Source organism: Marmota monax, unplaced genomic scaffold (genome assembly GCF_021218885.2).
Source record: "Marmota monax isolate L192 unplaced genomic scaffold, Marmota_monax_Labrador192_F-V1.1 WCK01_AAM20220418_F8-fsc00023, whole genome shotgun sequence".
Taxonomy (NCBI): domain Eukaryota; kingdom Metazoa; phylum Chordata; class Mammalia; order Rodentia; family Sciuridae; genus Marmota; species Marmota monax.
Window position 1 is genome coordinate 13616995 of NW_026692907.1, and position 27925 is coordinate 13644919.

General features: G+C 38.9%; 1 protein-coding gene across 8 annotated transcripts in view; it reads left to right on the forward strand.

The window, feature by feature from the left end:
• Dnajc6 (DnaJ heat shock protein family (Hsp40) member C6) overlaps positions 1-27925 on the forward strand; it is a 168619-nt gene that overhangs the window by 27508 nt on the left and 113186 nt on the right. For 3 of the 8 annotated variants that reach the window (XM_058581561.1, XM_046451150.2, XM_046451149.2), the window contains exon 2: positions 16946-17010. The exons of 2 other annotated variants lie outside the window; for them this stretch is intronic. Coding sequence is in view for 2 of the 6 variants with exons in the window: in XM_058581558.1 (XP_058437541.1) it covers positions 17360-17378 (19 nt within the window). In the remaining 4 variants the exon portion in view is untranslated. Of the gene's footprint in view, positions 1-16945; positions 17379-19794; positions 20043-27925 lie in introns of those variants that run through there. 3 more of the 8 variants (XM_058581558.1, XM_046451148.2, XM_058581559.1) reach the window with 2 other exon arrangements.

Here is a 27925-nt window from a genome sequence, read left to right on the forward strand (position 1 = left end):
TTTATTTCTGCATAAAAAACAGAGTAAAACAAAGAAAGGAAAAAAAAAAAGAAAATCCAAACTGGATAAAACAAAACTTCCTTTAGTAGTTCTTGTACTTGTAATAAGTACATACCAGATAGAAAAGAATGCTGTCAATTTTAGTGACCTGGCATGAACTAATTTTGCCTTTTCTTTTTACAGAGTAGTTTCAGTAAGTACGGAGAATTCTGGGGAGAAACTAGAAGTAGTGATGCACTCCTATTGTCCAGACTATTAGGGAGGCTAAAGCAGATCAGCCTGGGCAACATAACAGGACCCTATTTAAAAAAAAAAAAAAATCTGGGGAAGCAGATTCCCCCCCCCCCCCCACTTTTAAATTTTTATTCCATCCTCTTCTGGCTTCTATCCTTTCTTGAAAAAGTTGACTGTCAGTCTTATTGTCACCATTTGATTTTACATTTTTTCCCTTTGGCTGCTTTTAAGACTTTTCTCTATGTATTTGGTTTTCAACAGCTTCCTAGGTTTTCCTTGTATTTACCTTGCCTGGGGTTTTCAGCTCTGTATAACTTGATGTTTTTGTGATTCTCATAATTCTCTACTACCACCTCTTCGTATATTGTTTTGCTCCATCCTGTCCTCTTTTTCTTGGGCTGCAATTACTTTTGTGTTAGAACTTTTTCACCCTGTCAATATATTCCTTACTTTATTTTCTGTACTCTTATCAACTTTTTCACTTTTTCCCCTAGCCTTAGAGTTCACATAGCTCACATAGCTGTCAAATCTGTTGTCAGACAACGTGTTGATTTCTTAATTTCACTTTGTGTTTTTTAATTCTATTTTTTATTAGATTCCTTAAAAATAAGTTTCCCATGTTGTCATCTGTTTTATTGAATATATAAATCATAGTCATTTTTAAAACCACATTTAAAAACTCTAATGTATTGGTCACTTGTGAGTCTTTATATCTATATCTATCTATATCTATCTATCTATCTATCTATCTATCTATCTATCTATCTATATATATATATATAGTGGTTCTGGGGATTGAACCCAGGACCATGTGCATGCAAGGCAAGTACTCTATCAATAGCCCCTCTTTTCTGTTTTACTTTTTTTTAATATATATATATAGTTGGACACAATACCTTTATTTTATTGATTGATTTATTTTTATAAATTTTATGTGGTGCTGAGGATTGAAGCCAGTGCCCCACATGTGCTAGGAGAGTGCTCCTAGCTCCATCTTTTCCGTTTTTCTTTTTGGCTTCTTCCTTCTTATGCCTTGGAATGCTTAATTAAATGTCCAACCATGTGTATGGAGATGTTCTGATGATGGCATCTCCCTGCTGAGGGTATTTATCTTGTTCTTTTCTAGCAGTAGAGAAAGTACTATTCTTTGCCTAGCAGATTAATTGCTCTCCTGTTACTTCAAGCAGATCTTTTTTGATTTTGTCTGGCTTTTCTAATTGCCTCAGCAGAACTTTACTCTTCTATAGTCACTTCAGTTCAACTAAGCACTGAGTCTAATTGAGGCTTTTTTTTTTTTGCAGACTTTTAAGGATTTGGTCCTCTTGTGTTTTCTCCCAATCCTATGCCCTCAGGAAAATGACTGAGAGCCACAACCTCTTCCTCCTGTTAAGCTCTAAACTCCAATTTTTGTGTTTTTAGTACTGTTGAGTCTGCTGAAAACTACTCTGTAAAATGTTCATTCTCTTTTCAGCTTCCTTCTCCTTGCCCCTTGCAGGGGAGTCAGTAATGCCTCAAGGAGAAAACTTGTGACAGGCCCACTTCTCTGAGTCATTCTAGGATCTAGAATGGACTTTTCGGCCCTGAAATCCACCTTTTTTTTTTTGGCACGGTGGACTTAATCCAGGATTTAAACCACTGAGCCACATTCCCAGCCCATTTTTTATTTTGAGTTAGGGTCTCACTAAGTTGGTTAGGGCCTCACTAAGTTGCTGAGGCTGGCTTTGAACTTGCAATCCTCCTGCCTAAGCCTTCTGAGCTGGTGGGATACAAGCATGTACCATCCTGCCCGACTCTACTCTTTGTCTCTGCATCTGTAAGAGAATGTTGAAGTTCTGCAGGCTTCTCTGACTCTTAGCAGCTTTCTCTGCCTGGCTTCTTAGCTTTTTGTCTCATGTGATGAATTGGCAAATACCATGAGTGGGAAAATGGACTTGCAGAAAGCTGGGCTCATGTCAATGAGCCTCCCTTCTCCTCAAGGTCAGACTCCTCAATTCCTTGCATTTTTTTTTTTAAGGTAGTGGGGATTAAACTCAGGGTCACTTTACCACTGGACTATACTCCCCAGCCCCCATTTATTTTTTTAATTTTAATTTTTTTTTATTTTAATGAAACAGGGTTTTGCTAAGTTGCCCAGGCTGGCCTAGAACTTGCAGTCCTCCTGCCTCAGCCTCCTGAGCTGCTGGGATCACAGGCATGTGCCACTGCACCCAGCTATGCCTTTCCTATTACTAAACGTGGATGGTTTTATATTTTGTCTGGCTTTTCTAATTGCCTGTAGCAGAGCTCAGCAGCTCTACTGCTACAATTTATTCTAACTAGAGTTGAAATTGCCTAAGTTACTTAAAAATGTGGACTTCATTAAAAAAAAAATGAAAGCAGCAAACCAAACAACCTGTGATGTCAAGGACAGTTTAAACATTTAAGTAACAATGGATATTGCAGTTGATTTCTAGTTACTCTTTCTTGCTTATTAATGCTTACGAGTGTCTTTTTCTGTATTCTCTCAGTGTTATGGTTGGATGTGTGGTGTTCCCCCAAAAGGTCATGTGTGAGACAATGCAAGAAAGTTCAGAGGAGAAATGATTGGGTTATAAGAGTCTTAACCCAATCAGTGACTTAATCCCCTGATAAGAATGAACTGAGTGGTAACTGAAGTGGTAGGGTGTGACTAGAGGATGTGGGAATTTGATCATGGCTTTGGGTATATATTTGTATCTGGAGAGTGGAGATCTCTCTCTGCTTTCTGATCACCACATAAGCTGTTTCCCTCTGCCACACTCTCCTCCATGATGTTCGGCCTCACTTCGAGCCCTGAAGAATGCAGCCAGCCTTCTATGGACTAAAACCTGTGAAACCATGAGCCCCTAAATAAACTTTTCCTCCTCTACAGTTTTTCTGGTTGGGTCCTTGAGTCACAGTAGCGAAAAAACTGACTAAAACACTCAGCAATGTTTACAAATGTGTGTTGCTCTGTTGTAGGGGGTAAATATGCTAAAAGAACTTCTGTTTTCCTAAGTCTGTTTCTCCATCCAAATACTTAATACCGTCATTATTCTATGATTTGGAATAGTCAACTCTTCCCCAACAAGTTCAATATTATTCCAAAATGTACAAAACAATTTGAAAGATTGTATTACAAAGTGAGTGCTTTAGAAAACTTGATGCAAACCTTTTACTATAGTTGAGAAGGCATTCTTTCAATATCCTTCCCAGGTTGCAGGGTTATGTGTTGTGCTGGTCATATCTGTGAGCTTCATGTCACTGCCATGTCCTCAGTCCCTTAAATGCAAGTTCTGATCATTTACTCATCTCATTTTTTGAGCACTTAGGTGCTTGACGCACCTTTCTTCACAAGTACATATTATGGTAGTTTTAGGAATTGGTCAGGTCAGTAAATAGCTCTACTCATGTGTGACATAAAGCTGACAGTGACAAAGTGATTTGAGCCGTTGTGAAAATGTTCATGTTTCCCCAGCTTTTCTATTAAAATCAAACCAAGAAAGAATCTGGCACTTATTTTTCAGTATTTATTTTATTTCTTATTTTTTTTAAGTTGGACACAATACCTTTTTATTTTATTAATTTATTTTATGTGGTGCTGAGGATCCAACCCAGCGCCTTGCACATGCTAGGCCAGTGCTCTACTGCTGAGCCACAACCCCAGCCCCTATTTTTCAGTCTTTTTTTTTAAATGCCTCACTAATCTGAGGAGGCTGGTTTTTTTTTTTGTTTGTTTGTTTTTTTAAAGAGAGAGAGAGAAAGAATTTTAATATTTATTTTTCAGTTTTCGGCAGACACAACATCTTTGTTTGTATGTGGTGCTGAGGATCGAACCCGGGCCGCACACATGCCAGGCGAGTGCGCTACCGCTTGAGCCACATCCCCAGCCCCTTGTTTTTCAGTCTTTTAAGATGTATTTCCCTCTTCCAAATCTAGTATTAGAAAGTTTGCTAAGTGAAGTATGTGGTTACACTTCAATAAAAATAAATCAAGTTTTTAATATTATATATTAAAAAAATATGACAAGGACAAAAAAAGCTTGAGAAGCACTAGTCAAGTTTAGCCTTTTCATTTTACAGATGAGGAAAGTGAAGCTTGTGAAAGGGACATTACCTGGGGCTTTGTTGGGGGATTCCGTCTCATAACCAGGCCTGGTGAGCAGGACTTCCAACTCCTGGTTCTGTCTCATTTTTTAAAATTGTTGATGAGAAAGGGGGAGGTGAATGTACACAAATATTAGGGCCAGACAACATTCTTAGGATGCCAAATGCAGCCCAGCATGGTGGCTCGTGCCTGTAATCCCAGGGAGACTGAGGCAGGAGGATTGCAAGCTGGAGGCCAGACTTGGCAACTTAATGCAACCCTGTCTTAAAATAAAAAATCAAAAGCCCAGGAGGTCTACCTCAGTGGTAGAGCACCCCTGGGGTCAGTCCTCAATGCCCCCAAAACAAACAAAACCATATGCATTTTGCTGAGTCAGCACACCCCTTACCCTTCTCCATCGTCTTTCCTGCCTGTTTAAAACAGATACTTTCTTCTCATAACTTGGAGTTTTTCTTTTTCTTTTTAATTACTTAAGAATCATTTGATCACATATGCTTAAAAAAAAAAGGGTGAAATGTGTGCTTGTGAAATCTAACAGGAGCCCAGCACAAGGTATGTTTGTTCCTCTTTCTAAGCCATTTTTAGTTTGGTGCTGCGTGGTATAAATTTAGAATACTTTTTCCAAGTTGAGGGGGTGGTGGTAGTGTTGCAGAAATTGGACCCAGCTGTGACTCCTGCTGCTCTAAGACAAGTGGGGAAATCTGGGAACCAGTGTTAAAAGGAGAGGGACTCTCAATAGAGACCACGGCAAGTGGTGGTGGGGGGTCTTGCCATCTGTCTTTCCCATTCCCACCCCCTGGGACTTGCCTGTTGAGGGTACAGTGAGAGTCTTTCTGAATTGGGAATCCCAAGTTTAAATATTTATATATATATATATATATATATATATATATATATATATATAGTATTTTAATAAAAATATTGATAAACATCAAAATGTTGATAATCTTATCAACTTTAAAACATTTTATGTTTAAATCAAAATATTAAAATATACATCAAAATATATACACATGTACATATATGTACATGAGTGCATGCGTGCTCACTGTCTGGAATCTTTACTCTCCCTTTTGCTTGGCTCCTTCTCCTGTTTCTAGTATTCTCTGGAAGAAGTTCTGAATACTAGGACCCCTCCCTCCCCATGACCTGCTCATGCACCCTCCAGATGAGCATCGTGTGTTTTCCCCTTCATGTCTCTTCTATGCTTTTAATTACTGAGTGGGATGTGGGCACATCATTCCTACACGCCATAAGCGGAGGAAGAAATAAAAAAGAAAAGCAAAAGGGAAGAAAACCCGGAATAGGAAAAAAACAAAACAAAACCAGATCTGGAAATTTCCTCTTAAGCTTAACAATGTGGACAAGTTCCTTAACATCTTTAGGCCTCTGTGTCCTTATTTTCAAAATACAAATAGTAATACCTCACTCCTGGAGTTGTGGTAAGATTAGGAGTAGTACATAGAAGGCACCTAGCACAGTGCCTGACATAGAGTAGGTAAAAAGCATGTAGGTTCCCCTCAAAAAAATTATGAAAACTCAGAAAAGCAAGGAGGAAACTCAAAACCATCCATGATTCCATCTCTTAGAAATAGTTGCCATGTGGGGCTCGGGATGTGGCTCAAGTGGTAGTGCGCTTGCCTGGCATGCGTGAGGCACTGGGTTCAATCCTCAGCACCACATAAAAATAAAGATATTGTGTCCACCCCAAACTAAAAAATAAATAAAAAATTAAAAAAAAGAAATAGTTGCCGTTGAAATTGGAGTATCTCCCTCTGGGCATCTTTATGTATTCTACTGAGTTATCATCATATTTTCTTTTTCTCACTTGACATGACTGCTCCAATGCTTTCCACACTTTTAGTGCTATATTCACATTTCACTATAATAAAGAGGTCTTCAGTTAGTAAGCAAAGTGTAGAAATGACACCTTATCCATTCAAACCCTTTTTTAAAATAGGACAACATGAATTAGGAAGATAATTCAAATGACTGGGTAAGTAGGTGATACAGTGCATAAGATAGAAATGGACCAACCCTTCTCCTCTTCCACTTCCTCCCTCCCTCTTTCCTTCTCTGTCTCCCTTCCTGCCTTCCCTTCCTTCTCTTTGCTTGATAGATAACCTTCTTTGTTTCAGTGTATGAGAGGTTATTTTTGTTGTTGTTGCTTCTATTTATTTATTTATTTATTTTTTTTTACTTTTTAAAAAAACTTGTTTTAATTAGTTATACATACAGAGGAATGGTTATTTTTGATCTTCAAAAATGAGGCTTCCAAGTGGAAGAGAAGTCCACTGGCCTGGAAGTGAGGAGGCTGAACTTTTTCTCCTGACTCTGTAGTTACTGACCCAGCTTGAGTCAGTCTTTTCACATTCTGGCCTAATTTTTCCCATCTGTAATTTTTCTCATCTGTGAAAATGCAAGGGTTTTATTAGGGGTATTTTCAAATTGGGCTTTTCTGAGTGTTATAGTTCTGTGGAGATTTTTTTTTTCTTTTCATATTGGGTAAGATTGCCTCTTGTAAAAAAGTTACATGACTAAAAGAGAAGTTAAATTTGAAAACTTTAAAATGAGGGCTGGGGTTGTGGCTCAGTGGTACAGCGCTTGCCTAGCATATGTGAGGTACTGGGTTCGATCCTCAGCACCACATACAAAAATAAATAAAATAAAGTTATTATGTCCATCTAAAAAAAAGAGAAAACTTTAAAATGAAATCCCCATTTCTTCTTTTTTTATGACATAATTTTTGACATATAATTCATATAATAAATTTTGACATATAATTCATGTGTCATAAAATTCACCCATTGAAAGGGCACAACACAGTGCCCTTTATACTAAAACAGTGGTTTTTAGTATAAAGTTGTGCAATCATTACCATTATGTAGTTCCTGACATTTTCATCGTGCAAAAGGAAATCTGATATCTATCAATTGTTACTCCCCTTTCCCCTCCCGAAACCTGACATCCATTAATCTCTGTGGATTTGCCTATTCTGAACATTTTATATAAATGGAATCGTACAGTATGTGGTCTTTCATGTCTGTCTGCTTTCACTTAGCTTAATGTTTTCAAGTTTAACTCATATGGAAGCATGTATATATACTTTATTCCTTCCTATTTAAGTATTTTAGGAAATATTTGTTTTCCAAGTTTGGAAAAAAAAGTAGGTCAGACTATTGGCGGAGGTCACATTGCAGCAGAGTGCTTTATCTGTAGTGCTCATTGAGATGCCAAACAATTTCAGTATCTCACACTTTTAAAAAAAAACAAAAAACAAACTTCTATTTACTGCAAGTGAAAACTTTTTAAGTTCCTCCTCCCTCGAAGCCAGGAGACATACACAGATTATACAGTCTAATTTTCCTCCCGTGGATCTGGAGAGGCGACTGTGTCAGCCCTTGGATGCCTGGATGAGGAAGGCTATCCTCGAAGGAGAGTTAGGTTTAAGCCCTTGAGAAAACCAAGGTGTTAAAAGGTCACCAGACAAGGAGAGATGGAGGAGGAAGGGGACGGGATGGGGTGGGGTGCGGGGATGGGCTATATCTCCTAGGCTGTGGTGGCAAAATCCCTTCCTGTGTGTCCCTACTATTTCCAAGGCATTATAAGGGAGACTGCTGCAATTCATAGGGGATGAGCTATTTACTCATGCGGAGAATGTCTTCTCCAGTGACTAAGAGATTGAGAGGCACAGGGTCAGACTCTTTACCCCAATATGTCCCTCTTGAGGTCAGAGACTATCTTGTTAAGTTACATCCAGTGTTTGGTATGGAACATGGCATAACAAGCCACTCAATGAATATTTGTTCTATGACTATTACTCAGTTTGTTGCCCTTTTGATTTAAAAAACCTTTTCATTTTGAATAATTATAGATTTGTTGAATATTACAAAGAAACGAATAGCAAAGTCCTATACATCCCCCCTTTAGCATCCCTGAGTCTTATATCATTGTATTACAATACCAAGACCAAGAGATTGATTTGGAAATCCACAGAGCTTATTCAAGTTTCACCAGTTATATATGAACTTGTTTGTGTATGTATATAGCTCTGTGCAGTTTTCTCTCTGTGGACTTTTCTCTTGAATAACAACCACCATAATTAAGATATTCAATTGACTCATCATTATAGACTCCCTTGTGTTATCTTTGTGTAGCTAGCTACCCTTTACCCCCAGTCTATAGCCCCTGGGAATTTAATCTGTTTTCCATCTCTATAATTGTTATCTCATGATTATTCCATACATGAAAACATGAAGTATGTATCATTTTGGGATTGGCTTTCTCATTCAGCATAATTTCTGTGAGGTTCATCTAAGTTGTGTTTATTATTTCATTCTCTCTCTTTTTTTTATTACTGAGTAATATTCTAGTGTATGAATGTACCATAGTTTGTTTAATTGTTCACCACATTTGGGTGGTTTCCAGTCCTTGGCTGTAAGGAATAGAGCTATTGTGAACATCTGTATATGACTTCCCGGGTGAAAGTGTTAGTTCTCTAGAATAAATGCCCAAGAGTTCAATTGCTGTATTGTATATAAATCCACTTTTATTCTTAAAAGGAATTACCAAGCTATTTTTCAGAGTGATATGCCATTTTTACATTCCTAACAGCCTTGCATGAGTGACCCAGTTTCTCCTTATCCTGGACAGCATCTGGTATTACTGTTTTTCATTTTAGCCATTGTGACAGATGTGTAGCGATACATTGCGACACTTCACCTCTTCTATCAAACAAACATATAAGTTCTACACTCAGCTTCCCAATCCTGACTCTCAGTGGGTCTGTTCTGTGATTTCATGGCCTCTGTTTCTCTTTCCTAACTCTATGTCCTTAACCTAACTCTCTTTCCTCCCTCTCCAGCCTGGGTTCAAGGGCCCATCTCAAGTCTGCCATCTTCCCAATTCCTGGGAATAGTCACAAAACTGTGTGCACTCCTGCGAGGCCTCTAGTATCACAAATTCTGTACAGTCCTTTCTTTTATCTTGGTGACTCACCCCCATTTCTGGTAAGTATGGCTCCAAACCTGTCCCACCATCATTGAAGCCTCTTCTCTCAGAGATGACCTCACTGCTTCTTAGAAAGACTGAGATTGTCTAGTCGGAAGTTCCTCAGCCTCTTTCTTCACATCAAAGTCAAAAACATCAGAGTTCCTCTGCATCTCCATATCTCCCCATCTCCATTTCTACTCTTCTGTTTCTTGTGGCCTCCCAGAGAGCACCGCCCCCACCCAGGGTAGGGATTTATCAGAGGATATATTTTCAGTCTCCTTTTCATTTTCCCCTTCTCCTGAGAGGATGCCCTCACCTATCCTTTAGTTCTGAGCCTGTTGAGTTAGAGTCTCTTAATACTTGCAGGGCAAACTTCCGGGGGTCTACATGTTTAGAAAACTCCTCAAGGGCTTCCAGTGGGCAGCCAGATTCAGAGACCTCAATCTCAGGAAGGGTTTGGGATCCTCTTCCTCTCCCTCAACAGTGTTTTCCCCTAACTTTGGGAAACAAACAAGTTTGTTCTGCAGTCACTGACTGATTTCAATTCTGTTGCTTTCCATACCTTTCTGCTGAGCTCCTTTAAATTGGTAAGAATTGTAATTTTTTAAAATATATTTTTTAGTTGTGGTTGGACACAACACCTTTATTTCACTTTTTTTTTTTCTGTAGTGCTGAGGATCCAACCCAGGGTCTTGCACCTTCGAGGTGAGCGCTCTACCGCTGAGCCACAACCCCAGCCCCAAGAACTGTAATTATCAGGATCCCTTGGTTTGATTGGTTCCTGCTTTTCAGCCTCATCAGTTTCATCTTTGCAAATCTGATGCTCTCACATTCCTGTTGCATCAGCTGCTCTCCTTTTCTGGCATGGAGGTAGGCGTATTTCTAGTGTGGCCACCTTCTGCTTTCCCAGCCTAGGTTCCCATTACTCTCCTATACATAATTTATGTGGCCACCAAAATTCTTGATGTTCAATATCCTGACTACTATGTGTTTTTTTTTAAATTAATTATTAAAAGTTTTTTTAGGTGTTGATGGATCTTTATTTTATTCATTTATTTAGATGCAGTGCTGAGAATCAAACCCAGTGCCTCACACATGCTAGGCAAGTGGTCTACCACTGAGCCACAACCCCAGCCCTAAATTAATTATTAACATGTTATTGTCCTTGCCTTAGAATCACCTCTCCTCAAATTCAATCTATGACCAATTCAAATGTACTTGTTATTTAAGGACCTTTCAAACAGTGTATTAACTGCAGCTTTTTCTAAGTTATCACTGAAACAGTCCTAACAATAGGTATTGCACATCATATTAAGTGCTGTTGAGTCATGGTGACTTGAGGTGACTAGGAAATAATCACCACCACCCCCAACCCTGTGTTCCCTACCATTTTTCCTTTATCCCTCACAGTTCTTCCTCCCACATTTGGCATTTACCTCATTTTGTTCTGAATTTTAGTTTGTGTGTGGCAGGGGAGGGGGAGAATTCACAGAGCTCACGGTCCAGCACTGCACTGTGCCTATGACCAAGTTGATGTGCAGGGCTCACTTATGGAATAATTCAATGTTATCACCTCCTCCCTATCCGGAAACTTGGAAGATCAAGAATATGTTCTGAATTAACCAGATTCTCCTCTCAAAATCAGAATAGAATATTTTGTTTGTTAGTCCTCAGTCTTAGCTATTTGAATAACAGGACTCAGACTCATGTAGAACAGTGGTCATCTTTTTTTGTTTTTGTGATTTTTTAATTGCTTATACGTCACTTTTTAGGCTTGAGAAGCCCATAGGCTGTCTCTTTTATCTCATCTGATACATGCAGAAAACCACAACAGAAACGTGCTGAAGAATGTGCTGGTTTTGATATAACTCTAGAGAGGTTATGCATTTGATTTAAAAATCTTACAAAGTACTTTAAGACACTGAGGGAACAATAAAGTTGCTGCTTCCTTACCATGTACTCTGCTGCATCCTGCCAAGTGCTGAGTGTGCTTTCTCATTTAAACCTGGCACTAATCCTGAGAGGTCACTGTGATATATCCATTTTATTGATGAAGGCATAAAGACAGAATTGTAAAATAACCTCCTTAACTCAGACAGCTAGTAGATTATTTTTTGGGGGGTGGTGGTGGTGGGGATTGGACCCAGGGCCTTATTCATGTGAGGCAAGCACTCTACCAACTGAGCTATATCCCCAGCCTCCTAGTCGCTGTTTTAATGGTTTGTGTCTTAAATGTCTCAGAAGGACTCATATGCTGAAGACTTGGTCCCCCACTGATGAGGCTATTGGAGGTGGCGGAAACTTCAGGAGCTGAGGCCTAGTAGAAGGAGGTTAAGTCTCTGGGGATGTGTCCTTGTAGGACATATTGGTGCCCTGGTTCCTTCCTCTCTCTCTGCTTTTTTGGCCACCATGAGGTGAACAGCTATACTTCACCAATATTCCCTGCCATGGTGCTCTGCCTTGCTACAGGCCCCAAAGCAGTGGAGCAAGCTAACTATGGACTGAAACCTCTGAAACCATAGCTAAACCAAACCTTTCTTCCTTTAAAGTTGATTATCTCAGGTATTTTGTTGTAGCAATAGAACTCTAACACATGGTGGATCCAAGATTCCAACATAGATTTCTTTGATCCTACAACCTGTGTTCTTTATGTTACTTTGCCTCTTTAGATAAAAGTGGAAAACTGTAACATTGTAAGGATTAATGCCCACATGACAATTACATTTTGAAAGTTGTTATCTTTAAGTTAATCCTAGCCTATGTGAAAATGCCTAAATCAGTGAGTGAATGATTGAATGAATTAGAGTGAAACAGGTCATACATCCGTTACATTTCTGTATATTCTCCCCCTAACATATGTCTTTTTTTGGTACTGGGGATTAAACCCAGGGGCATTACCGCTGAGCCACATCCGCAGTCGTATGTGTGTGTGTGTGTATTTTATTTAGAGATAGGGTCTTGCTGAATTGCATAGGTCTCACTGAGTTGCTGAGGCTGGCTTTGAACTTGCAATCCCAAGTTCCTTAGCCTCCCAAGCTGCTGGAATTACAGGTGTGTGCGACCATGCTTGACATATTTTGACTTTTTTAAATAAATATTTATTTTTTAGTTTTTTTTTTAGGTGGATACAATATCTTTATTTTATTTTTATGAGGTGCTGAGGATCAAACCCAGTGCCTCACACTTGCTAGGCAAGCGCTCTACCACTTGAGCCACAACCCCAGCCCATATTTTGTCTTTTTGATGATAAAAATAACCATTCTAACAGAAGTGAGGTGATATCTAACTGTTGTTTTGATTTGTACTTTCCCAGTGATTAGTGAAACTGAGCACCTTTTCATATACCTGTTGGCTACTTGTATGTCTCCTTTTGAGTAGCCTATTGCAAGAGTGAATGAGTGAGTGGAGTGGCTTGTAGGGACCGGATGTATTAGTCTGCCAGATACACTAATACACTTAAAATCAGATGATTCTGTTGGCAGACTTATTGGAAATTCATCTTAAAAGAAATTAAAATCCCACTCAAAAAGATGCCAGCAAATGAGGTAGTGAGATGTAAAAACACAGAGGGGCTCATGGACACGATACCTACAAGTTGATACTTATATGACCATGAATTAGTGGGGGTGGTGAAATGCTGTGGTGGCTTATTTTGGTCCAACTTCCTTTAAAAGTCCTTCCTTGTTGGCTCTTCAATATGGTTATTTATGCCCAATTACAATGTGTTTCCTTTATTTCTTTTAGTCTTTGGGGAATAGGCCCATTTTATTAAGCTCCAAGAGAGTGATTGAAGAATCATCATACCCCTATGTGCCTGCCTCCATTTGCTTTTCCATTTAATTTCTTTTAAGAGGATGCCAGTGCATTCCATGAAGTGCTGGGAAGAACACTGGGGATCTCAGCATTCAGGATGTCAACGTTGATTTTAACTTTCTGTTGTCAGTGCAATACTTCTGCCTTAAACGCTGCCTGGTTCTCTCTGTCCAGTGATCTTCTTGAGGCTCTCTTCTGAGAATAAACCTGTAGCTTTCTCCTGGAGTAGGTTGGGGCAGCTGCCCAGCTGAGGGGGCTGAGGGAGGGGATTGGGATCTAATATTTCTTAAACACACTTTCAGCTGATCCTACTTACTCTTGTCTTGCTTCCATCACTCACTACATTGCTCAGAAGTAGGTGTGACGTCAAATCAACACCCCTTATGGGATCCTTAGGGGATTCTGTACCTTAGCTCAGCTTCCAGGTTAGGGCCTCAACTCTGTTACTATCTTCCAAAATTTGTTGTTGGCTTACTCTGAACTCATAAGAAAGGGTTAAAAAGTTTGAAGGAAAAGCAAAATCAAGAAACTTAATTCTGATGTGAGAAATCTCTAACTAATGGCAACATTAGGAAAAAGCAAAATTGATAGCATATAAAAGAAACGAGCACATTTAGAATATCTTCTTGGAAGATGAACTGCTTTGGCTTCAGAATTTTTCATAATGATTTGTGATATGTTTAGGCCTAAAGAATACTGAATTTTTTAGCAAACTTTAAAATTAAATATATAGAAAAGTACACACACCTTCTAAGTATACAGTTGATGAATTTTTATAAAGTGAATCCACTTGTGTACTTGACATTCAGATCAAGTGTCAGGACATGAAGCAACCCAGAAGCTATTTTTGCTGCCCCTCCCCCTCTCACCTGTACTAACTACTAATCTGAGGTCTTACACTGAAGACTAGTTTTGCTGTTTTTAAATTGTGTGTGTGTGTGTGTGTGTGTGTATGTGTTCTACCACTGAACCACAACCCCAGCTTCTGTTTTTAATTTTATGTGAATGAAATCCTTCAGCATCTGATCTTTTGCTCTAGTTTCTTTTGCTCAACTTTTTTGTGAGCTTCCACAATGATGTGTAGTAGTTGTAGTCCATTATTCTCATTCCTCCAGAGTATTCCATTGAGTGAATATGTATTTTTTTTCATTTTGACAGACATATGGATAGTTTCCAGTTTTAGTCTGTTATGAAGAGAACTGCTATGAACATTCTCATATATGTCTTTTGGTGCACACATGTATTTCTGCTGGTTATATACCAAAGGGTGAAATTATTAGGTCACAGGGTTTATGCGTATTAAGCTTTAGTGGATACTAACAAACAGTTTTACAAAGTGGTTGTACCAAGTTTTATTCCTGTCAGCAATATATGAGATGTCTAGTTGTCTCATATTTTAATCAACACTTGATGCTGTTAATCTTTTAAATTATAGGCATTTTTGTTGTTATGGAGCAGTATATCACTGTGGTTTTAATGTGAATTTCCATGATGATGAAGAAGTTAAGCTCTTTGTCATAATATAAGCTTATTTGCCATTTGTGTATAGTCTTTTGTGAAAGACCTGATTATGATTTTTGCCAATTTTTCTATTAAATTGTTTACATTTTCTTACTTATTTGTAGGTTTTTAAAAGTGATTTATATTTTTTGGATATGAATCCTTTGAATATATGTATTGAAAAAAATCTCTTCACAGGGTGCCTTGTATTTTTATTTTCTTATGTATATCTTTTGTTGAAAAAAACAATTGGGGGCTGGGAAAATGAGAATTGAATCCAGGGCTTTGTGCATGCTAAACATGTGCTTTACCACTGAGCTACACCCCTAGCCCACAAAATTTTACAATATAGTATATCTTATTAATTTTTGCATCTTGATAATTGCTTTTTAGGTTCAGTTTAACAAATTTCTATTTGCCTCAATGTCATGAAGATATTATTTTATACTTCTAAAAGCTATATTGTTTCAGAGTATTGATTCAAAAATTTTAAATGTGTTTGTTCACTTTTCAGCCTGATCGATTAAACATAGTTAAACATTTAAATAAAGTTAAATAATGACTTTGCCACAAATGCATTTAAATGTTTTTTTTTCGGGTGGTTGGGGAGGAGCCTGGGCCTTGTGCATGCTAAGCAAGTGGTCTGCCACTGAATTACATGCCCAGTCTCTTTAGATTGTTTTGAAAAACTGACAGACAAAATTGTACGCATTTATTGTGTTTAATGTGACATTGTGAAGTACATAGATATTGTGGAATAGTTAAATCTAGCTAATTAACAAGTGTGTAATTATTACCACATAATTACTGTTTTGTGGTGAGAACACTTGACATCCACTCTCTGCAGTTTTTCAAGAATACAATATATCCTCATGAACTATAGTTGCCACGCTGTCCAATGGAACTTATTCTTCCTATCTGTGATTATGTATTCTATGACTAGTGTTTCCTAATGGCCCCATCCCAGCCTTGCTAACTACCATGCTAGTCTCTACTTCTATGGGCTCAACTGTGGTATTTGTTTTTCTGTGCCTAGCTCATTTCACTTAACCAAAAGTCTTCCAGCTTCATCCATGTTGTCCTCAATGATAAGATTTCTGTCTTTTTTTTCAATAGCTAAATCTTATTCCATGGTGTATATGTATCACATTCTCTTTATTCATTTATCTTGTAATGGACACATAGGTTGATTCTGTATCATTACTATTGTGAATAATGCTTCAAAAAACATGGGAGTGCAGATATATGCTTGGTAGTGAGATTGCTGAATGATATGGTAGCTACATTTTAAATTTTTTGAGCAACCTCCATACAACTTTCCATAGTAGTTATATTAACTTACCATCTCCCATCAACAGTATGTAAGGGTTCCCTTTCCTCTACACCCTCCACAAAAACAGCCTGTCTTTTTGATAATAGCCATTCTAACTGGGGTGAGATGATATCTCATTGTGATTTCAATTTACATTTCCCTGATGATTATTTCCTTTTTATCTACCTGTTGGTCATTTGTATGTATTCTTTTGCATAATACCTCTCCTAGTCTTTGGCCCATTTTTAAACGGAGCTACTTGTTTTACTGTAGAGTTGTTTGCATTCCTTATATATTTTGTACATTAACCCTTTGTCAGATGTGTTAGTTTACAGATATTTTCTATTAATTATACTGTAGGTTGTCTCTTCACCCTGTTAATTGTTTCCTTTGCTGAAGTCTGATTTGTCTATTTTTGTTTTTGTTTTCAGTCATTTTGACATTAAATTAAAAAAAAAATCATTGCCCAGACCAATGTCATGGAGCTTTCCCCCATATTTTCTTCTAGTAGTTTCATAGTTTGGGGTTTTAAATTTAACTCTTTAATCCACTTCAAGTTGACTTTTGTATATGGAAGATACCTTTCTCCATTGAGTGTTCTTGGCATTTTTGTTGAAAATCAGTTGGCTCCAAATGTATTTATTCCTGGGCTCTCTAGTCTGTTCTTTTGGTTTCTGTGTCTGTTTTTATGCCAGTGCCATGTTGTTTAAGTTACCGTAGCCTTGAGTACATTTTGAAGTCAAGTAGAGTGATGCCTCCAGCTTTGTTCCTTTTGTTCAAGATTGCTTTGGTTATTTGGTGTCTTCTGTGTTTCATATAAATTTCATGATTTTTTTTTTCTATGAAGAATGTCATTGGTATTTTGATAGGATCGCATTGAGTCTGTAAATTACATTGGCTAGTGTGGATAGTTTAACAATTTTAATTCTTCCAATCCGTGAATACAGGATATATTTCCATTTATTTGTATCTTCTTCAATTTCTTTTCAGTGTAAAGATCTTTCATCTCTGTGATGGTGTCAACTTGACTGGATTGAGGAATACCTGGAGAACTGGTAAAGCATTATTTTTGGGTGTCTATGAGGGTGTTTCCAGAGGAGATTGTCATTTCAGTCAGTGGACTGAGTAAGAAAGACCTGCCTTAATGTAGCCAGGCACCATCCAATCGGCTGAAGTCCCAACTTGGAAAAAAAATTGATAGAGGATTTCAGGTCTCTCTCTCTCTTGGAACTGGGACACACTCCTCTTTTCCCTGCCCTTGGACGTCAGCACTGCAGCCTTTGGGCTCCAGGACATTCCAGAAGCTCACTCCCGACTGCAGGTTCTCAGGCCTGCACTCAGTCTTGCACTGAGAGTTACACCATTGGCTTCCTGGTTCTGAAGTTGTAGTACTTGGACTGAATCATGCTACAGCCATCCCAAGGTACTTAACAGCATAAATAAATGGATTTTGAGTCACTTGGCTTGTTCTACCTGGGAAAGGAAATGAGAGTAAATTAAGAATAAGAAGTATACAATAGCACTGTATACTTGAGGAGGATAAAGCTAAGTCATAAAAATGTAGGAGGTGCTGGGAATATTAGGAAGGAAAAGGCGAGGAGGGGATCTGAGATGTCAGATACTTAACCGGTTGGTGTAGATATAATCACCTTTAATTCAAAAAACAGCTGGTGAGGTAGGTGGTAGAGAACTCTGATAAGTTTTGCATAACTTGACTAACACGGCTACGGGGTGGTGGAGCCTGGATTTGATTCTAGTCTACATTTCTGTTTTCTCTTCTTTTCTTTCTAATTTCCTTCCTTTCTCCCTCTGCTGCCCCTTTCTTCCCTCCTTCTCTCCGTCCCCTCCCTTCTTCATTTTTTTCTTTCCTTCTTTTCAAAAAGCTTGTTTTTTGTTTTGTTATAGTTAAAGCAACATCCCGAGGTTTCATGAACTGACTTCCAGACCACTCACGTATAATCGAATCAAGCCTTTATTGAAGCGCACTGGTGGCGACTGACCAGAACATAAAGCTGTTCCCCTGATCAGCCCCAACAATTGCAAGGGCACTCCTTATAAGCCTGAAAACCGCAAAAGGGATGTTCGGGGGTCTAGCCAATGCAAGCAAGCCAGGTTACAGAAGCAGGAGAGTGTAGTCAGGCGGAGGGATGCTTAGCCAATTACAGTTAGCCCAGTCACCCCAGTTACAGAAACAGAGCCCTGTTACCCTAGTCACAGAAACAATGCCCTATTAGGTAGTTCCGTGTTCTTAAAGGTTTCTATAGCAAAAGGAAAAGAACAACTTGCCCCAGTCATGAGCTTTCTATTTGGCATGGTTATTTTACAAAATGGAGTCACTTTGGCTTGACTATCACAGTTTGCTTGTTTTTTAAGTGAACGTCTTGATTTTCATGGTAGAAACTCTGAAACATGCATATCTGCTGATTAGGTTTTGCTGTATAATAAGCCACCCCAAAACTTAGTGGCTTGAGACAACATATATTTACTTAGCTCACATTTCTGTTGGCAGTAATTTAGGTGAACTCTTTTGGGCTGTTCTGACCTGGACCAACCTCAGCTGTTGCCAGTGGGCTCCCTCATACGTCTGGGCATCAGCTGAGAGGTTAGGAGCAACTCCTCCATGTGGTCTTTCATGGCACAGGCCAGCTTGGCCTTATTCTTTTGGAGAAGGAAGAAGAGCCAAGAGAGCCACAGATATCCCCAGGGCTCTTAGGCCTGGGTTTGGAACTGGTACAATAACTCTTCTTCTCTGTCTTAGTCAGCTCAAACTGCTGTAACAGAATATGAAGGACTGGGGGGCTTAAACAATGGACATTGATTTCCCATTATTTTGGAGAATAGGAAGATCGAGATACTAACAGATTAAGTGTCTGACATCTCAGATCCCCTCCTTGCCTTCTCTTTCCTAATATTCCCAGATAGTCTCCTTTTTCTTCTCTCTCTCTCTCTCTCTCTCTCTCTCTGTACTGGGGATTAAATTTAGGGGCACTTAACCATTGAGGTACATCCCCAGCCCTTTTTATTTAATTTTATTTTTTATACATGTACTTATATTATGAGTCAGTGTCTCGCTAAGTTATTTAGAGCCTCACTAAGTTGCTGAGACTAGCTTTGAACTTGTGATCCTCCTGCCTCAGCCTCCTGAGCTGCTGAGATTACAGGAATGTGCCACCATGCCCAGTTCTCTACTTCTTCTAAGAACACTGATTCTATCATGGGGGCCCTACTGTAATGAGCTCATTTAAACCCTGTTACCTCTCAAAGGCCCCATCTCCATATACCATCACATTGGAGGCTAGGTCTTCCAATAGGAATTTTGGTAGGTCTGAATATACTGAGGAAAAGTTTTCCCTATTATATCCTGTTCTATTCTATGCACAGATTACCTCCATGATACCAAAATGTGTGTGTGTGGGATTCTCCCACCAATAAGCAAGCAATTAATTTTGCAGCAGAGAGCAGTTGGCAATTTAATTCTGACACTATTTACTTGGAGGTAGCATCAGGTTATGGTCTCCCACTTCAGGTACCAGTCATAAGTCCAGGCCTCTGGACTTCTGACCACCTAACTATAAATTGGGGTTCTCATAACTGCCTCTTTAGGATTGGTCAATTTGCTAGAGCAGCTCACAGAACTCAGGGAAATTCACTTACTGGTTTATTATAAAGAATATTTTAAAGGAAATGTATAAAAAGCCAGATGAAGAGATACACAGGGGGTCTTCTGAGAGGGTCTTAGGTGCAGGCTTCCATTCCCACGGATTTGGGGTGTGCTGGCTTCCTGGGACATAGATGTGTTCTTATTTACCTGTAACTTCCATGTGTTCAGTTATCCAGAATTCTACAAACCCTGGACATTTGGATTTTTATGGAGACTCCATGGTATAAGCACAATTGAAACATGAACAATGTGTAGAAATGTGATTGGATAAGACATATGATAGACCCACTGATAGCCCGAGTGGGGAAACCAGCAAGGTCTGTCTGTGCAGATTCTTCTTGGCCTGTGTGCAGCATTCCTGGTTATGGAGCAGGCCCTTATCTGAAATGAGGATCTTATGACCTAATTATCAAGCCTACTATGAAGGTAGGTCAGAGAATTTCTTCATGGCGAGCTCCAAGACAAAAAGTGAGAGAAGATTAGAGATTTTTTTTTTTTTTTAAATTTTCTGTGACCTGCCTTCGGAAAGAGAATTCTGGTTTTTATGGCTTGCTTTGGGAAGAAAAAGGAGCCAGTGAAAGGAGGGCGTGAGGTCAAAGAGAGTGAGTTTGCTTTGAGGCCTAAAGTGTCCCATCATCATAACAGAGTTACTCCTTCACATTTATGGTCTGAAGCTGCTTCAGAAACCATGGACAGAAGGCCAAGTACTTTGGTAAAAGATATGCCTATTCTTCTAGTCATTTATGAAATAAAAAGAGCCAAGAGAGCCAGGAACCATGTGTGTGTGTGTGTGTGTGTGTGTGTGTGTGTGTGTGTGTGTGCGTTGTGAACAAAACAATAACTTGTTAGAGAAGAATGTGTGGTGGAGGGAATGCATCTATCTATTACTGGTGCCATAATGCCATTCATGAATCCTAGAGAGGTGTGAGTTTAGATATTATTTATGTTAAACTCTGTCTCATTAGCAGGTTCTATGACCCGAGTGATCAATCATAAGGTAAAATCCTTGGACCTGTAGACCACCTATCTTGTCCAACCTTCTTATTTTATGGGTGAGGCCATGTCATTATTTATTTGATTTATCTGGTTGTATTTCAGGACCATGTTAAATATCATTCCTGTTGTACAGACAGCACAGTGAGCTAAAGAACATAAAATGTGGAGGTCAAAGGCTGAAATTTAAGCCTGGACTTTGTACTAATTAGGTGTTGAGTATGAAAAAATTACTTATTTCTCTGAGTTTCAGTTTTCTCATATATAATTACAAAAGTTTTAGTTTTCTTAGAGGTGTTGTAAAGATTGAAATGTTTGATAGCTGTTCTGGGTAATATAGTACCTTTAAGTGGTTACTGAGCATTTGAAATGTGGCTGGTCAAAATTGAGATGTACTGGGCTGGCCTTGGGAAGCAGCAGAGCACTTGCCAACTATGCGTGAGGCATTGGGTTCGATCCTCAGCACCACATAAAAATAAACAAATAAAATAAAGACATCATGTTCATCTACTACTACAAAAAAGTTAAAAAAGAATTGAGATGTACTGTAAACATAAAACATACAACAAATTTAAAATACATAATATGAAAAAAATCTTGATTATACACTGAAATAGCAGTGCATTATACTAATTCAGTTAAATAAATGTATTGTAAAAATTTATTCACTTGTTTCATTTATATTTTTTTTAATGTGGCCACTAGAAATTTAAAAATGACATTCATGGCTTACATTTGTAGCTTGCATTATATTTCCACTGGACAGTGCTATGCTATGTGAAAATTCTTTGTGGGCCATAGAGTATGATGTCAATGATAGCCTAAAACATAAAACAAGTTTAGTTCAATGGATAAGGATTCTAAGTGATGGCAAAAAGCTTACTATTTTTATTAAAATTTTCTAAAACTTTTTTTTAGTTGTCGATGGACCTTTATTTTATTTATTTTATGTGGTGCTGAGGATCGAACCCAGTACCTCACATGTGCTAGGCAAGTACTCTACCACTGAGCCACAACCACTACCCTATTTTTAGTAAATTTTTAATGTAAGCTTTTATTTAGGCATCCTAATGTGTAATTGGGAAGTAGGGGTGGGAGTGACAATTTAATTATGTGAACAAATAATAACTTCAGGGCATGGAGAGAGGATGCAGGCCTTGTGCTGTGTTAGGTGGCTTCCTTTGGCTCCCCTGATGAGAAGCAGTGTAAATTAACTGCATCATAGAAGGAGATCTTATAACTGTGAAAAAGGTCGGGGGCAGTGGGCTTCCTATGTTCCTAGACTGTAAACGTGCTCTCCACCTCCCTTTCTTCCTCTCCTTACATCTTTCTAGTAGGCAATACCATTCTCTCAGATCATCTCCGAATGTCAGGGAGAGTGACTCCCACTTGCACTAGGGAAATACTCAGACTTACTGTCTCTGATTTACAAGGAAAAATTCCATGAAAATGCCATGGTTGATTTAGCTTGGTCTCAGGTGCCACCCCTGGGCCATGACAGCACCCACTGCAGCCACAGAGGAGGAGACTTTCCCAGAAACAGGAAGTGCTGCTCTTGGTTGACAGAAGAATAAATGTACACTACACCTACTGCTATGTTTGGACATGGTTTGTCCCTCAAAAGTTCATGGGCTAGAAACTTGGTCCCTGGTATGACAGTGTTCAGGTGGTAGAACTTTTAAGATGTGAAGCCTAGTGGGAGGAATTAGGTTGCAGTGTCTTGAAGCTCATGCATGAATTAATGCCGTTTTGTAGGAGGGGGTCATAAGTGTGGATTAATACCTGAGAGAGTGAGTCATTAAAAAGAGGAAGTATGACCCCCTCTTGGGACTTGTTTCTTTGTTCACATTCATGCCCTTTCTATGCATGTCTGGATCCCTTTCTACTTTTCTGCTATGTTGGGTTGCAGCTAGCGGGCCATGCTGTTGGGTCCTTCCATCCACCAGAATCATGAGCCAAATTAACTTCTTTACTTTGTAAAGTATCTAGCTGCAGTTATTTTGTTATAGAAACACAAAACAGACTAGACACCAGCCCTAGCTACTTTTTTTTTTTTTTTTGATATTGGGGATTGAACCCAGGGTACTCAACCACTGAGCCACATCCTCAGCCCTTTTATGTATTTTATTTAGATACAGGGTCTCACTGAGTTGCTTAGCCCCTTGCTAAGTTGTTGAGGCTGGCTTGGAACTCTTTTTTTTTTTTTTTTTTTTTTTTTTTTTTTTTGATTTTTTTTTTTTTTTTTTTTAATTTAAGAGAGAGAGACAGAGAGAGAGAAGAGAGAGAGAGAATTTCAATATTTATTTTTAAGTTTTCGGCAGTCACAACATCTTTGTTTGTATGTGGTGCTGAGGATCGAACCCGGGCCGCACACATGCCTGGCAAGCGTGCTACCGCTTGAGCCACATCCCCAGCCCTGGCTTGGAACTCTTGATCCTTCTGCCTCAGCCTCCCAAGCCACAGGGATTACATGCATGTGAAACTGCATGTGGCCCTAGCTACTTTAATATGTACTGATGATGGGTGGAGTAAAAGCAATTCAAGGAGAAAACAAAGGCTTGATTATATATTTATATATATTTTGCCCAAGTTTAGACATTCAGACTAGAAACTCAAATCTGTCTCCATTTTTGGTATCAGAGATTGAACTCAGGGGCACTGACCACTGAGCCACATTCCCCAGCCCTATTTTGTATTTTATTTAGAGACAGGGTCTCACTGAGTTGCTTAGTGCCTCACTTTTTGTTGAAGCTGGTTTTGAACTTGTGATCCTCCTGCCTCAGCTTCCTGAGCCACTGGGATTACAGGCATGCACCACTATTCCTGGTAAAACCATGTTTTTAAACACTACAGTGAGAAAGATCTAGTAGATTTGGTTGTGTTTACTTAAATTTTACTGAGTTAGTTTTTTGCTATTTTTCTCCTCTTACCAGACTGCTTCCCATTGAAACTTGCATTGGGAATAAGGGTAAGGGAACTGTCCCTTTGATAACAGTAAATCCTTCTGGAATTGGGTACTGAACCCACCATGCTGTTCAGTCTTCAACCAAAGCTTTAAAAGTGATAGGAAAACAATGCCATCATCATCTCTGCTCTAATTACTTTAAAACATATTTACTATGACTTGGATGTTTCATTTTCTATAATTTTTCAAGCTTCTACCTCCTTTTGGAAATTTCTTATTTTCCACCAACTTAGGTTTCCCCAAGTCTGTGCCACACGGGCATAGTGATTTTAGAGGCAAAGATGAAAGCCCTCTCCTGTCATTCATAAACAATATGCAGCCTAAAGAAAATATTCTTTTAAAGTAAGGATCCATATGTCTTTCAGAAAAAATGGTCTGGAGGGTGTAAATCTCCTTCTTAGGTCAAAAAATTTTCAAACTAAAATGATTTCAAAAGGCTACAAATCTGTCTTCTGCAATCTAGTAGAATAGGAAATAGCAGTCCATGACAGCTGAATCTGGAGAATTCAGATTATGCATTGTGATGGAATGCTGAGACATTTGACTTGAACTTGTCAGGAAAAACAGTTCCCTGTACATATTTCTGTTGTCTTGATCAGCAATAAATGCAATGGCTGACCTTCACTGGGGGCTAAGCACTACACAGGGCCCTTTCCCAAAGGTCCTTCCCTGATTCTACCCAGTGGCAGTGTTGTTTATATATTCACTCAGTCTTCCTCAGGTGTCGTGTGCACCATGTCAGGCATGGGGGACCAAACATGGTCCTGCCATCATGGAGCTTGCCATGTGGTGTGGCAAGTTGTACAAGTGAACAGGTAATTTGGGGGCAGAGTGTTATAAGTTCTACTTTAAAAGATGTACAGTGTTCTATGGGACCTCATGGAAATATGTCCAACCCGGTTGAGAACTTTGGTGGTTCCTGGGGGGAAGTGCTGTTGATGCAGAGATCTGGAGGGCAGGCTGGGCTCAACCCAGCAAGGGGGTTAGAGAAGTCCTGTGTCTGGACTTAGAGACTGAGGTTAGGCCAAGAAGTGGTGAGGGCTGAGTCTCCAGGGGGAAGTTGCTGGTCCTAAAGGATTTGGTTAGGTCCTAAAGGGTTATGTTAAGTACCTTAGACTGAGAGCAATAGGAGTCCTTAAATGGTTTTAAGCAGCTGCGTCCCATAATTGGATTTGCATTTTAGAAAGCTCAAATGCTTTCACAATTTCAATTTTTTTCCACTTTTATGTCTCAATTTTCTTATCTGCATATTGAAAGGGATACTTTATCCTTTACAGCATCTTCTTATTTTAAAATTCCATAAATTTCTCCTATTCTGGCAAACCTTAATCCCATGCTGATTTCCAGACTTCTTAGGCAGGAAGGCCTAAGATTACAATTAATGCTTGAAAAGGAGAGTTTTGTGGAGACTAGGAAGCTGAATGGATGAGGCATCTTTTCCTTTGGGAATGGGTAAATGAAAAGGTATGCGGTTCCTCTGATGGGCTGATGAAAAGGAACTGGGGCTAGCTGGAGTTTCCCAGCAAGCAGCTGAAATGTATCTTCTTCTGCTTCTAGTATTGATTTAATCTGGTAGTTATTTCCCCCAAATTGAGATGTTTAATGATGAAATGATATGAAGTCTGCAATTTGTTTAAAAGTAATTAGGGAGGGCTGAGAGTGCATCTCAGTGGTAGAGTGTTTGGCTAGCATGTAAAAGGCCCTGGCTTTGATCCTAGCCCCATTGGGTGGGGCGGGGAAACAGGGGTTTATACATATAAAACCAGATTGGCCACAATTTGGTAATCATTGATGCTGAGCTGCAGGTATCAAGGGGTCCATTAAATATTTTCCTCTACTTTTGTATATGTTTGAAATTTTCCATAATAGAAAGTAAAAGATAAAATAATAGAAGCAAAATGCCTCTACTCATTACCTAAATTCCTTATTTACTTTTAGCCCAAATGGAGAATAAGTCAGATTCTCTCACCTGACCACATTGAAGCAAAGAGTCTCAGAACCACTGTGTCAGAAACCCTGACCGTTGGCTTTAAGTTGTGTATCAACTTTGATGGCTTAAATTGTTCTAGACTGCATTCAAATTATGTAGGCAGGTCAAAGAAAGAGAAGTACACCCCAAAGAAGGGGCATCTCTACTAAAGAGCTCACTGATGACATAGCACAGCTCCATAGCTCTGGGCTGGGTCTGTCCTGAGTGGACAATGGGGTGAACTGGGGAGATCACCAGCTTTGTAGTCAGCTATAGTATTGGTTGAAGGGCAATGACAAGAAATAACAAACTAGATAACACTCACTGAACCCTCACTACATGTCAGGCAGCATGCTAAGCCTTTACGTTCTTTATACCATGCAATTTTAATAGCTGCCCTATTGGATGTAACTATTTTATGTATGAGGTAACAGGCTTAGAGAAGTTACATAACTTTCCCATGGCCACATGGACACGTAATTCCCACATTGTAGTAAGTAAATGATTGAAATCCAGTGGTTAGATTACACAGGATATCTAAGGATTAGTTTGGCTGCACATAACAGAAAGAAGCCAAATAACAGTGTTTTATAACAAAGTAGTTTGTTTCCTCTCTTCCCTTTTAACTAATGTGGAGATAATCAGTCCAGGGTTGCCATGGCTCTCTCTAGTTTATTGTTCTTCTATTTTTTTGCTTCATTGTGAAAGAAGTCCAATCCTCAGGGTCACCTCATGGTCTGAGGTGCCTGATGGAGCTCCATATTCCAACCAGAAGAAAGAAAAGGATTGGAAGAAGTGCATACCACCCACTCTTCTTTACAAGGATACACACCAGAAATTGCTCATAGAATTTCTGCTTATATTGTATGGTCACTGTTTAGTCCCATGTATATATCTAGCAGATTGTAGAAAACATGCGTGTGTAGCAGATCAAAGACATGAAATGAGAATGAAAAGCATATTTTTTATACTGTATGACCAGGTGCCTAGCTAAAGGGGCTCTAATAATATTGAATATGGAGAGGAACATTGTGGATCACTGCCAACCACTGCTTAGCCCAAATTCAGCTGCATTCCAGAGTTTTGGTCTCTTTTGAATATGAAATGGGCATGGGAATTCTTGTCATAAGACCTTTCACCTTTGGGTGGGTAAATACATGAAGAGTCCAGGAATTTAGTTTAGCTATTAGGGAGTGCTGGTTCCTTCCTTCCAGTTAGTGGCTTGGTGCTCTGGAGACTCTGCATGGAGACTCAGTTACCCCCAAAATTGGTTCTTTCTGTGCTTGGGGTGGTCACTGCCTTCTGTGTCACCAACAGAGAGGATCTGCCACACGTTCCACATACTTTAGAAGGCAGAATACCTTATTAGGTACAATCAGGTTATGGAGAGTAAGCATTCAGATTTTTAAGGATCTTGAACATAAAACCACAAGTTCAGGGTCAAATGGAAACATCCAGGATTTAGGGGCAACTTTCACTTCAGTGTTGGTTTGCACTCGACTTAGGAAAACTCTTTATTACAAAACAATTTTAGTCTATTTTCTCCAAGACTGAGAGCAATTGGGCAAAGAGCCAGTGTATGATAGTCTATCAGTGTCTGTCCACTGGAGAAGTGAGGTTTCCTTGCTTGTAAGATGACATGAAAAGAACAAGTGCTCCCATGAGTTACTCTTGAAATGGTAATATAGGTGTGACATTGTTACACCATGAGAAAAGTCAAGGGTAAGTCAAATGCTGGCAATTGGAATTATGGCACGGCTTAAAGAAACCCAGGTGAATTTTTCTGTAACCTAGAGAGCCCCAAATAATGTATTGCATTTTCATTCAATTAGCAGATACTTTCTGAGCACCTGTTACTTAGTAGGCACTGTACTAGTCCTGGCAAAACATGATGAGTATTGTCGGTACCTAGCAGAGTTGCTCCAAACACCTGAATGATACAATGACAAATATATTCTCAAGGTAATATATAGTCAAATTATAATAAAATTTGCTATATCAACCCTGAAACAGAAGTTTTACATGTAACATTTATGAAATCTTGAGACATATTGAACTTGACAGTGTGTCATACTTTTATCAGCATAGTTTTCTTTCTTAATGTTACAATTTAAAATGAATAGTTTTTTAGATTTAATAAAATGCAATATTCAAATAAGGCTTTAGTGTTTATTATGTGCTTTCATGTATCTTATTTTAATAGATTCTTCCTGGGAGGGAGGAAGAAAAACATATATTTTTTTATACTATGTGGCCAGGTACCCAGCTAAAGGGGCTCTAATAATGTTGAATATGGAGAGGAACATTGTGGATCACTGCAACTACTACTTAGCCCAAATTCAGCTGCATTTCAGAGTTTTGGTCTCTTTTGAGTATGAAATG